Source organism: Pelecanus crispus, chromosome 4, assembly GCF_030463565.1.
Source record: "Pelecanus crispus isolate bPelCri1 chromosome 4, bPelCri1.pri, whole genome shotgun sequence".
Lineage (NCBI taxonomy): Eukaryota > Metazoa > Chordata > Aves > Pelecaniformes > Pelecanidae > Pelecanus > Pelecanus crispus.
In genome coordinates, this window is record NC_134646.1 from 31422904 (window position 1) to 31436074 (window position 13171).

At 44.3% G+C, this 13171-nt stretch overlaps 1 protein-coding gene across 1 annotated transcript in view; it reads right to left on the minus strand.

Moving 5' to 3' along the window:
- Positions 1-11350, minus strand: part of MTTP (microsomal triglyceride transfer protein) — a 29558-nt gene extending 18208 nt beyond the window's left edge. Inside the window, exons 1-5 of the mRNA XM_009483361.2 lie at positions 11173-11350; positions 6123-6310; positions 5397-5540; positions 1426-1533; positions 587-703 (exon numbers count right to left, since the gene is read on the minus strand). Coding sequence (XP_009481636.1) covers positions 587-703; positions 1426-1533; positions 5397-5540; positions 6123-6310; positions 11173-11233 — 618 coding nt within the window. The 5' untranslated portion in view covers positions 11234-11350. The remainder of the gene's footprint in view (positions 1-586; positions 704-1425; positions 1534-5396; positions 5541-6122; positions 6311-11172) is intronic.
- Positions 11351-13171: the final 1821 nt, after the last annotated feature.

The following is a 13171-nucleotide window of genomic DNA, read 5'->3' on the forward strand; positions in this document are numbered from 1 at the left end:
TAGTAGCGAGGGACCACCAAGGGCTTCAGTTACCTCTACAGCACATCTCCTAATATTACATCTGTGCATTCAGGAAGCCTTTGAACTTTCAGGCAAGTCTGAAAAGCCCTGAAAAGGGCTCCATTCAGGAGTCAGCATCTTGCCAGCAGTTATTGTGTACGCCAAATGCTGTGACAGCAGCTGGGAAAAAGGTTACAATTGTCACTATGACTGTGACTGTACATAGTGTTTTCCTCCAAAGAAAAAGAAGCCTTACATTGATTAAAAATTCAGTACAGCCAGGACAATAGTGCTGTAAATCTGCATAGAAACTAAAATGTATTATGGAAGGGATTCAAAAATTATGAGAGTTGGTGTTTTGCACTTAATGTCAGCTGAGCCAAGGTGGTTTGCAGAAGAGGAGAATCCGTTCCCTATTGTCCCCATGGTACTACATATGAAATGTCTACTAGTAATACCACAGAATGTACATGTAGAATTTGCTTTCTGTAATGCAAGAAAGGACTTTTGAGAAAATTAGTAGTAGCTATTAAGGATGTATTTTTAAATGGGCAGAACAGATTTTATTTTGTTAAAGAAATCATACCTTGTTGTGGCTGGTAAATCCTTCTTTTTCTATTTCACAGGAGTCCAGGGCTTTTATTTTAGTCACTTGATCTTGCTGCACATGGTAAGTAGTATTGCATTTGCCAGATATGTCCACCTTGAAAAAAAGGACAATTGCTTGAATTTATCTTTGGGACCCTGGAACACCTTCCAAAGATGAACTATTTTCTCCACTGTTGGAATCTTTTACATGAGATGCTGTTCTGTTTGGGTTTGTTTGCCAGTTTTGAAGGTATCTGCTTTGGATAGGCAGGAATACTTTTCATTAGATGGCTATGAAGGAAAGTAACAATGTCTGTTTAAACAAAAATGTTAGGGAACACCTGGCAGTTGGCACAATACTTATGAATTGGAGTTAAATTCCAGCTTTGCTTATGTGAACAGATGTAAACATTTAACAATGTAATGCAGGTTAAATGGATGCAGCTAAACCATTGCTAACTTTGTGTGGATACTCTGATTTAAAATGGCCTAATCCATTGAATCGAGCTTAGGAATCAACCAACTTTATACATCAGTATAATCTCTTTTACAGTGACCTGGTTTAAGTTGGTATATTACCAAAATCTGCTAAGTTGGTAAAAGCATTTTAAATCAAATGGATTTCACCAATTCTTTATGTTAATTGAAGCAACTTGACTTGTGTCACCAAATATTCTGAAGGCTGTCTTTATGTTCCGAAGCTCAAATGCAAAGGGCTGATTTCTGTCACACTTCATTCCTTCTGAAGTCAGCAGGAGCCACAGGTCTACCTTTCAGGGCAGACCAGGCTCTGCCTGTTCCTCTGATGATAATTATCTTGCCAATAGAACACCATACCTCGTGGGCTGGACCAGAGTGCAGCTGTAGCTGGAAAAGGCTAGCCAGGCCTCTCTTAATGTTTTGAGTAAAACCAGGTTCATTTTGATATGAGTAGAAGGTTTTGACCTGTAGGAATAAAAACCAAGTATATAACAAATCTGGTTAAGTGAGAAAGGAATAGTGAGGATCCCCTCTAGAAAACTCCTTCATTTTTTCCTGATTGGGAAGCTGAATTTGCATCTGTTGTCCTTATTTAAGCAAACTCCTGAGTCTGCAGAGCCTGCCAATAACACTACAAACATGTTTCAGGCTTTAGCTGTACCTAAATACTGTTTCAGTGCAGTGAGCATCTTTCCTGCCTGTTAATTAGAGAGAATTTAGAAGGGAAATGGGAAACGACATAATTTCACAAGTCACTCATTTTTCTGCATAATCCTCAGAATCCCTCCCCACATGCACATAATATCTGTTGCACTTTAATCACAGGTTATAAAAACCCAGAATGAATCATAGGTAAACCACAGTTGGAATGACTTAAACAACGTGTCAAACACATCACAACCTTTGCACTTCATGGGTCAACTGTTGTGCTTGAGCCTCTCCTCTGGTATCAAGACTTTGCACCTCCACTTTGCATTCAAGGTGCTTTAAAAGTGCACTTTTTTCAGGAACTGTAAGTACAATCAGCATGTTATCTCGGGGCAACCCAGGAAAGTGAAATCACTGTGCCAGGGCTGAAAGTATCACACTACAGAGAAATCACAAAAGGAGTGTACAGACCCTATTACCTGAGAAAAAGCCCAAGTTTTTAATACTACATCTCAATCTTAGCGTGTGAACTGCTTAATGTACTGGGGACAGATGTATTTTGACAGTGTTCGCCTGATACCTCTGTCCTCATTTAGGGATGTGTACAGTTGGGAGCCAGTGCTGTCCTGTTTCTTTTTATGTTGTGTAAAACTGATGACAAGGCTGAGTCTGAAAGTTCCTGAGCAGGCCTGAGAGCAGCTGCAATTCAGTAGGCTGAGCTGGCGGCCAGGGTATGTGCTCAGTGCCTATTTACAGCAGGAGATAAAGATCCTGCCGGGATAGGGTGTCACAGCCCTCACTCTGCTCTACAGAAGAGAAAAGGGAGTGTGACCTTCAACCTTCCTCCTTTCTCACTGCCCCTCTGCCCACGTCCCACCTGCCCACTTGCTCGGGCTGTGGAGGGGAGAGGAGGCTCTTGGCCTAATGCTCCCAGCTACAAGCAACGAGAGGGTGAAGAAGCGTGGAGAGGAGGTAGGAGCAGCCATGGCTCAAGCCTTGCCACTCCCTGACCAGAGCAGTAGGCTGAGCACAAGGGGACAAGTGAGCAGCTCCTCAGGGAAAAAGAGGGGGAGATGGATTTACTTGATTCCCTTCCTGAGCGAGACTGGGACCCTGAGAGCTGCAATTGGACATGGGTGCTCCTGCTTTGTTTGCTCTCTCAGGGCAAGCTATAAAACCCAGGCACACACTGAGACACACCTGCTCATTGTCCCTTCTTTTCTGATTTCTGGAGACAGTTCCCAGTAGAGGAACAACATGAAAGGCTGTTTCAATATCAAGCTCATTAACTTGGGACCAATGAAACTGCAGGTGACACTGAAGTAAATAAGCAAGCAAGCGAGGTGGGAAAAGCAGTGACACTAAAGTATTTGCTAAGGGTTTAAAGTGATTAACACTGTTCCTCACAGACTCGGTATAAACTCCCTCATGACAAACTGCATCGCCTTTTCTGCCTTCAGACTTCGGATAAAATCCTGGCCTCACTGAAGTCAACAGCACAAGTCTTACACAGCAATTGTGCATATATCTACATCTACTCAGGAGGACTACAAAGATGTCATGAGGTTATGCAGGGAGAAAATTAGAAGGGCCAAAGCCCAACTAGAACTTAATCTGGCTACTGCCATAAAAGACAATAGAAAACTTTTCTATAAATACATTAGTAAGAAAAGGCGGGCTAAGGAGAATCTCCATCCTTTATTGGATGCAGGGGAGGAACATAGTGACAAAGGATGAGGAAAAGGCTGAGGTACTTAATGCCTTCTTTGCCTCAGTCTTTAATAGTAAGACCAGTTGGTTTTGGGTTATTCAGCCCTCTGAGCTGGAAGACAGGGACGGGGAGCAAAATGAAGCCCCCCATAATCCAAGGGAAAATGATTAGCGACCTACTACACCACTTAGACACACACAAGTCTATGGGGCCCGATGGGGTCCACCCAAGGGTACTGAGGGAGCTGGTGGAAGTGCTCACCAAGCCACTTTCAATCCATTATCAGCAGCCCTGGCTAATCAGGGAAGTCCCAGTTGACTGGAAGTTAGCAAATGTGACTCCCATCTACAAGAAGGGCCAGAAGGAGGATCTGGGGAACTACAGGCCTGTCAGCCTGACCTCGGTGTTGGGGAAGATTATGGAGCAGATCATCTTGAGTGCCATCATGCGACATGTACAGGACAACCAGGCGATCAGGCCCAGTCAGCATGGGTTTATGAAAGGCAGGTCCTGCTTGACTAACCTGATCTCCTTCTGTGACAAGGTGACCTGCTTAGTGGATGAGGGAAAGGCTGTGGATGTCATCTATCTGTACTTTAGTAAAGCCTTTGACACTGTTTCCCACAGCATTGTCCTGGAGAAACTGGGTGCTTATGGCTTGGATGGGCATACTCTTTGCTGGATAAAAAGCTGGCTGGATGGCCAGGCCCAAAGAGTTGTGGTAAATGGAGTGAAATCCAGTTGGTGACCAGTCACAAGTGGTGTTCCCCAGGGCTCAGTATTGGGGCCAATTCTGTTTAATATCTTTATCAATGATCTGGATGAGGAAATCAAGTGCACCCTCATTAAGTTTGCAGACAACACCAAGTTGGGCAGGAGTGTTGATCTGCTGGAGGGCAGGAAGGCTCTACAGATGGACCTGGACAGGCTGGATCAATGGTCTGAGGCCAGTTGTATGAGGTTCAACAAGGCTAAGTGCTGGGTCCTGCACTTGGGTGACAACAACCCCATGCAACACTCCAGGCTTGGGGAAAACTGCCTGTCGGAAAAGGACCTGGGGGTGCTGGCCAACAGCTGGCTGAATATGAGCCAACAGTGTGCCCAGGTGCCCAAGAAGGCCAACAGCATCCTGGCTTGTATCAGAAATAGTAGGACTAGGGAAGTGATTGTCCCCCTGTACTTGGCACTGGTGAGGTTGCACCTCGAATACTGTGTTCAGTTTTGGGCCCCTCACTACAAGAAAGACATTGAGGTGCTGGAGCGTGTCCAAAGAAGGGCAATGAAGCTGATGAAGGGTCTAGGGCACAAATCTTATGAGGAGCAGCTGAGGGAACTGGGGTTGTTTAGCCTGGAGAAAAGGAGGCTTAGGGGAAACCTTATTGCTCTCTACAACTACTTGAAAGGAGGTTGTAGCAAGGTGGGCATTGGTCTCCCAAGTAACAAGTGATAGGACAAGAGGAAATGGGCTCACGTTGCGCCAAGGGAGATTGGATATTAGGAAAAATTTCTTCACTGAAAGCGTTGTCAAGCATTGGAACAGGCTGTCCAGGGAAGTGGTTGAGTCCCCACCCCTGGAAGTATTTAAAACACATGTGGATGTGGTGCTTAGGGACATGGTTTAGTGGTAGGCCTGGCAGTGTTAGGTTAATGGTTGGACTTGATGATCTTAAAGGTCTTTTCCAACCCAAACCATTCTATGATTCTATGTGTACCCATATATTTGTGGCCCATCTGCTGTTTAGGTCCATGCTGTATTGTGTTCTCAACACAAGAGGCTTGGGCTGGAAGGGCCCCTCATACAGGTAAATTACAGTCTGTTCTAAACTACTGTATTTCATACAGGAGGATAGGACATGATGGCATATTAATAACACTGAGAGCATAGTGGATTGGTAAATTCTCCAAGCCTGTAAGAAAATATTTATCTCAGGTTTCCTCAGGGATTGAATTTTAAAAGACAGGGTCTTACTTTTCCACGGACTAGCTCAAGAACTATGGGCCTCTGTAAAGCTTCCAGATATTCTTTCCTGATGATCTTCTCTGTGCTTTTTCCTTTGAAGATGTTTTTAGCAGCTGGACGTTCATTCACATTTTCAACTTGAACATCTCTTATCTAGCAAAGTAAAAGCAGAAAAAAATCATGTAGAGAGCAGTCTAGCATTGGCCTGGGGTAGGTTGAATAGACTAAATCACCTAATACATCTTTTTTATTTCTTCATTTTTGGTTCTGATCATTAATCTTCCATGATTACTATGTCTATGTTTTCAGAAGAAACCAGCACTCACCACTGGCGAAGTAAGTGGCAGAAAAACTCACTGTAAAGCTAAGTACCAAAACCAGTTTGTATTTAGCAAATGTCATGATTTGCAGCTAGAACTGAGGACTTCAGACAACCTATTGCCCCTCAGGTAGGTGCCTACACACCAGTTGTTTGAAGCTACAGAAGCTGTATGAAGCAATTTCAAAATATAGGAGATATTCTGAAGTTGTGGCTTACGATGTTAGATATATTCTATATAATAAGTCCTATTCTATAGGAATCAGCTTGTTGAAGAAGCTGGGTTTAGTTGATGAGACTAGAGAAGAATAAAAGATTTAGCTCACCTTCTGAAAATGTGTTCTAAGATTAGATTAGCAGTTAGATAAATGCAGAAAAGATTGAGCATGTTTAAGTTGTCTGATGACATTAATTACCGTAATTTTAATCAACTGGTCATCATCATTGTCAGGATTTCTCCATAAGAGGTTGACATCCACACCAGAAGAAATCCGGTAGCCTGCACTTTTCTGCAGTGATGCTTTCACCCGATCAACATACACTTCAGCTGAGTAATCAAATTTATATAGCTTGTCATTATTTAAGCTTGGTCCAGTAGTGTGCCCTGTTTGGAAAGCAAAAACAGTGTTTTAGAATTGACTAACTTACATAATCTGTCATTTTCTCTAAAAAACACCTTTAGAAAAATTAAAAATTTAATTGCCAACGAAAGATTTATGGGACTGATCCTGCTACCCTTGATTACAGAGGCTGTCCCACTGGAGCAGATAGGGTTTTTTTGCGATTAAGTTGACACTATTCTCATATATTTAAGTTAAGAATGTCCACAAAATCCTTTGTTCTAGCTCTACACTTAAGTAAATAAAAGAGAGTAAAATTCTTTACTTTGGATATGTTAGCATTAGAAATTAATCCAAAATACTGTAATTAATCGTTCAATTTGTGTGCTTAGCAATTTGAAATGCACTGACATAATTTGTTGGAGCCAACAGAAATTGTGCTCTGCATCTCTTGCACATTTATTGGGAATCTTTCCATTGCGAGCCTTGCCCAGGGGTCACGTGAATGTAATGAAGACATTGGGAAAATATTTTTTAGATTAAATAATTAAGCCCTTGTTCTTTAAACTAAGTAATTGTCCCCATAGCTGTGCCTCTGCTGGTAACTGATGTATTTTTAAGGGATATAAAAGCAAAATTCTAGCATAAATGCAACTTGCATACCGAATTCATGGTGCCATTTCCATCTGCATTAACAACAACAACTCAGATAGACTGTTCCCTAGGGATTCAGTTGCACTGAACAGTTGTTAGTGTACACTAACAGTTGTTAGTGTAAATGAAATCTGTAATATAAAAATGACTTTCATTTTTCCTTTATGAAACTACTTACTACCACATCCTTTCCTATCTTCTCTTTCTCTTCTCTCATGGACAGCCATGTGGGATATGTGTGGCACCAGTGTTATAACTCTCTACCCACCCTCATGCACAGGAATTAAGACCGTGCCCCTAAAACCTGTGGCTAAGGAAAATCAATTTCTTCTTGAATACCCTTTAAATATTTTGTCATGAAGGGTATACATAATATCCCTTTTCACTACTTTCAAGGACTTCCCTCCTGTGGTGCAGATGGCTACAAAGGTCTCTTCCACACAAGAAAAACTGATGAAGTCAGTTTGTAGAGGGAAGGGAAGGGAAGGGAGAAGAAGCTGGCTGTACACGCAGTGCTGTTACATCTGCAAAGTAAATACACATACAGTGACCTTAGGTGCTATCTGTAAGAAGCACGGCACTAGCCTCTTGGACCTGAATGCTGCACCGCTGAATCCATTGGGAATTTCCTCATGGAGTTCAGGAAGTGCAGAGCAGAAACAAAAACTTCACAACAGTGTTAATCTAAGAAAAGCAAAGTGCTGTCCTCAGGGAGATGCATCTCAGTTTTATGACAAGTGCAGGGAAAAAAAAAAAGAAAAATTTATCAAAACATCTCAGGCAAATTCTTAAGCATGCTGTAATGTAATCAGTGTGTTCAAAGTCCCTTGCAGAGAATCAACAGGCTATCTTGATTTATGTCATGTCCCTCAGTGTTTTATTTGACTCTGCTAAATAAATTTCAAATCACTGCACTGGGAAAAAGGAAAACCAAAGTCTTTTCTTATTTCACTCTCAGATTTTAAATCCCAATTAGGTAGGTGCACAGTGTAGTTCCAACACAGCTGTACGGATACATTCTGCAGTGCTCAAAGAGTCCAAAACCCCCTTTTTTTAAGGTTTTGCTAGCTTCCTTCTCCTGTTCACTCAGATGTCACAGCAGTAGGTTAAGGTCAGTGTCAAAGAACCTTTCCCTGAGGAAAATGGCAACCCCACCAAGTCTGGTCTGCAAGTTGCGTAAATTGGCAAATCTACACAGAACTAAACTGACTTGTGCTTTACACCAGCTGGAGATGTGGCACAGCAAGTTTGGTAATCCCAGGGGGAGCAGCCTGTTTGCATGTGAGAACTCAAAGCTGTGACTATTGATTTTTTTTCAGGGAGGCTGAAGCATTAATGTTGGCATGACAGGGCTCGTCTGGTTTTGCATGTCTTGTGTGTCTGCTTCAAAACAAAGTCACCAAGAGGCGTATAACCCTTCCTTCAGGTTTACTGTGAATTTCCTAGCCGGTTCCCCAATTCCCCTCACTCCTATCAGCTTTGAAGCTACACTGCCCTTGAGAGCAGAGGGCACTCAGTGCCTGCCCAGAGATGGCTGCGCCTTTCAGCGACACCCCTGCTTCCTTGCAGTACCTTGGCGCTGGTTGCTTCCTGGTTCGAAATGTCCTTCATTTGCAGCAGAAATGGCAGTGCTAATGATTTAGTGTTGGCTGAGATTTTATGAATGCCACCCACTAGGTGCTTTCTAAACACAGAAGGTGACAGAGTCCCATCCAAAGATAAAAGCTGGGGGGAAAAACAAATCCAAGAAAAATGATCCTGGGTGCTGAGAGACGTGTCTTACAGTTAAGGTGGATGTTTGTGGGTTTGCTCCCTCTCTCTTTTCAGTTAAAAGCACCTTTCACCTACCCTCTTCCCTTTCTCACAGCTCAGCCCATAGACCTTTTTTTCCTTTTGCAAGAGCTGCTTTCCTCTTCCTCCCTTTTAGCATCTGCTTGTCCCCACATACAAAAGAGCTGTTCCCTCCTGAAGGAAACAGATAAGCAAATGACACGGCAGCTTCTTGCAAGTGTCATGGAAGAGATGAATAATTGCAAAGTATTTCTGGGAGCTAGAAGAGTATTAGGTTCTGAAAGCTTTCACCATTTCATATGTGGAAAACACTGCAGGAGCCAGGACAGAAGACACCTTTAGTTGCAAGACTGGTGTCACTGATGGAAAAGGGTGAGCCAGTGGGGGATCATGATAAAAGAAGCAGCAAGGATGAGGCAGTATTGAAGGCAGTCCCAAGGAGCACTTATCCCGGTAGAAATGGGCAAAGCCAAGAGAGACAATTGGATAGTGTGGTCAGTTTGGGAAGCAAGGGGAATATTGGTGGCTGAGGGACATGGACACAGTGTAACTGCCTAGAACCAGTATTCAAAACAGCATAACTAAATTTTCATGCCATTTTTCATGAAGAAAACACCGGTACTATTTAAAAAGGAATATTCCTACACCTTGTTATTAGAAACCTTTCTTAAAAAAACCCCTGCCTTTAGAAGCTCTTTCCTTTGTATTCAGCACGGCACTGGGATCCTTACTGCCTGCATAGCCATTGCCATTTCAGCTGATGGCAAATGTCCCACTGACTGAGAAGGGAGGAGAGATGGACATAAAGACTGCAGTCGGCCATGCTCTCTTGGGGTCAGAAGTGCCTGCTTTCAAGGTGGAGTGCATAACACATAGTTTGACTAGTAATGTTAAGTGTCTGTCATTAAGGGTAACATGCCAAGTCTATAATTAAATCATGATACTGTATAATACAGAAGGTTATGCTGCATGAGTAGAGACAGCTGTCAAGTCCTGTGCCTTTTATTAATACATATGGCATGCGCAGCATGTGCGTCTCTAACTACTTGCTGGCTCTACCTTCATAAATTATATTTGCCACAGTTTCTTATACCGGATAGCTTTAAAAAGCAAACCCCATCCGCTTCTTTGAAAACATTTTCCAGGTGGAACTACAGTAGGAAACTTTCATGTGTGCTGATCTAGCTGACTTAAAAAGAATATTCCTTCAATATTTCCGAAAGGCAGGACAGCCTAGTGGAAAGGTAAAACACTCATCCTAATCCCAGCTCTGTCACTGAGGCCCTAAGTGGCCTTTGGGACAGTAAGTTAGCTCTCAAATCTCTCTGCACAAGAGAGAGATGAGACCTGACAGAGCTGAAGGGAGGACTAATTAATGAGAAAATGCTTGCTCAGAACCCTGCTGATGTAAAGTGACAAGCAAATATTACATCACATCAAGAAGCAGCTTTGCTTAATTGATATTAAGGAGAAGCTGGGAAGAGCAGACACCAGAAATGTGGCACATCAGTATCTAGCCATAAATGTTACTTGGCAGTCTCGTGAAATACACTCATGAGTAGAGGAACTGCCTGCGAACTTCTCTGCATTGTAAGTCCTGTGGTAAGGGGGTACGGAGGTAGGGAGGAAGGTTGCTGCTCTGTGCTTACACGGATACAGTGTCTTGGATCCCCCGCAGGGAGCAGGAGGAGGCACCCATGAGAGCACCTCTACAGCGTTTTTAACAGTTTAACCTAGGATGGCATGCCCCTCCTGCTCCTCACCATGATGAGGACATCCTCATTAAACTAAAAACCAGGTGTTGGCTCATGTTTTAAGGTTGCTGCTCCTCTAAATTTAATGTCAGTTCGTACGTGAAGGACCACTGCTAAAGACACCTTTCCTTGCTTCATACACTGGCACTGCTGAAGCAGGCAGTCTCCAGATTTCATACCCTTGACCTTTGCCAGGACACCTGAGTAAAGCCCTGCTCCCAGGGCTTGTGCAGACATCCAGGTTTTCATGACTTACTGCAGAGCAAGCTCCCCATGAAATTAATGGGATGCTTGTTACTGACTTCAGTGGTAGCTGAGTCAACTGCTCAGAAGCTGAAACCTGGAGAGCCCTGAGCACTTCCTGGCTCTGCTCCACCAGAGCATTTAGTGTGTTTAACTTTTGAGCGTGTGAATAGTCCCTTTCAAGTCTGTGCCCCCACAGCATGTCCTGACTAAGCAAGGTCAAGATCCCCAGTCTCCTGGCTCACACCACTGGCCCTGTGCACCTGAAAACATTGTCTCCTCCATCCCTTCTACTGACATGAATGCTACAAGCACTTAAGCCTTTGTGATTACTAAATGCATTTTGCATTACTCAAGGACAGACGAGTAAAGATGATCATTTTTGATGCAAAACAGATCTGCATACACACACTTGTTACGCCTTTGCTGAGCCAAAAGCTGAACCGAGCCCAGTACAGACCTACCTTTAACAGAGGCTGAGTAGGTGGAAATGATGCAAAGGAACAGCACGGTAAGAAGAATCATGCTGGACTCCCCCGAGCTCCCGACTGCAGCATGAAGTGTGAGAGCCTCCAAGGAGTGAGCTGCTGAGAGTGGACAGACACTTACAGAGAGAGCTGCCGGCTCGGCCACACTGTTTATCTAGATGTAGTAAAGGTCAGATTCCAAATTCCACACTCAGGTACTAAGTTCATTGAAGGACTTCCAGTTAATTATTAAGAACTAAGGTAACTGGTGGTTTCTACCCCATTTCATCGATCACCTCAGCTTTCATTTTTGAATACTGAGCCCACACAGCCACATTTCTCAGCAGGGGAGCCCACCTCCAGCCCCAGCAGAACCAGGAGTTGCTGCCACTCCTCCTCTGTCTGAACAAAAGGGCATTCGGGTCTGCTGCTGCCAGGGGCCAGATCCTGACCACTGTCTCTACTGTCTTGTATCAACTCTGTGAGCAACCCCAGAGGTAGATGCTTTTTAATGGTCTTCCTGGAAGCAGAAGTACATGGGATTTATCACTGCCATCCCAAAAAGTGATGCTACTTTGTTACAGAGACTTGGATGCAATGTCAGTTCCTGCTATATCCTACCGTACCAAATTCTCTTTCTTTCAGCAGCCCCAGCCCATGTATTACATTATTGCGGTGGCAGACATTAGAGACTGAAAAGGTGAGACAAAGCAGCCATTCTGTCCCACCTCGGTGAAGACTATCTGCTTGGCTAGGGCTGGGAGCAGGGCAAATCAAGCCCTCCTTTTCACCCGTTTTCCCCTTTTCTCATGCTCACTTCACCACTTACCCTTATAAGCTCCTGGCTGACTAACCCACGCGCTTCCCCGTTCCCTCTGAGAGTAAATCCCAGGCCATCTTGCACTAAGCCTCATGGCCACAGGGCTTGCTAAAGGACCTCCTTGTCCCTCAGGTGACAGTGGGACAGTAGGTTAACCCTCCGCCTTCCTTGGCACCCCCTGGGTGTCTCAAGCTGCGAGGCAGCACCCTCTCCCCCGGCATACGAAGCCTCCCTGGCGCTGCGGGGTGGGAGGATCTAGTCCTGCTTGTAGAGGAGGCACACCCATGAGCCATCACCACACTCTCTCCCTCCACTTCCAGAGGTCGCTTTAACAAGACTGCAAGCTACGAACACCCCCACTGAAGCAATGCCACCCTAGGCTGTGTATAGCTGCTCCCAACAGGCCATTTCTGCCACCAGCTCCTCTGTACTAGTAAGGCATTGTAAGGTGAGAACAGTCTTCGCTTTGGGTGGTGTAAACGCCCCCTTTGTTGCCTTGTGGTAAAAGAGAAGCTGAGCACCATGGATGTCAAACATTGCCCAGCAGTGGGAAACAACAGGTCCACGCCAACACTTTCCACTCATGCTTATCTCTCTGCACCTTGTGGAAGTGCTCGTGGAGCTCTTCATGTGTTGTGTGTGCCTGCACGTGGTGGGGAGGAGATTAGTAGGAAACCGTGGGGACTGCTACTGCTTCTCCACGGTTTGTTGTTACTTATGCTGCTTCCCCAGCACAGGCTGTGGCATGCTCCTTAATTCAAGGGACTGAGGCAGAGGACTCCAGCTGATCCTTTTGCTGTGTTTGGTAAACAAGGACCTCGCCAGGCTTTCTGTGCTTTTTTGAAAAAAAATAAGGACGGTATCTGTGTGCAGAACCAACTCTTGGCTACAGAGAGACCAGAGGTATGGATCCTGCTTTGGAAATGCAATGTTCACACTTCACTCACAGGGAGGAGTTGATGTTGGTCTGAAATCTGGAGAAGAGCAATTGCCCTCTTCTTATGCTCTTGGGACACAGGAAATGTATTTCTTCCTTGGAATAAAGTTATTTTAAAAAAGGCCTCTCTTAGACACTAGAATATCAAAGGCCAGACCCCCTGCTGAGTTAAACCAGTGTATCTCTCTGGACACCAGTGTAGTAGTGCCAATTATGGAACTAAGGATGTAGCCATGACG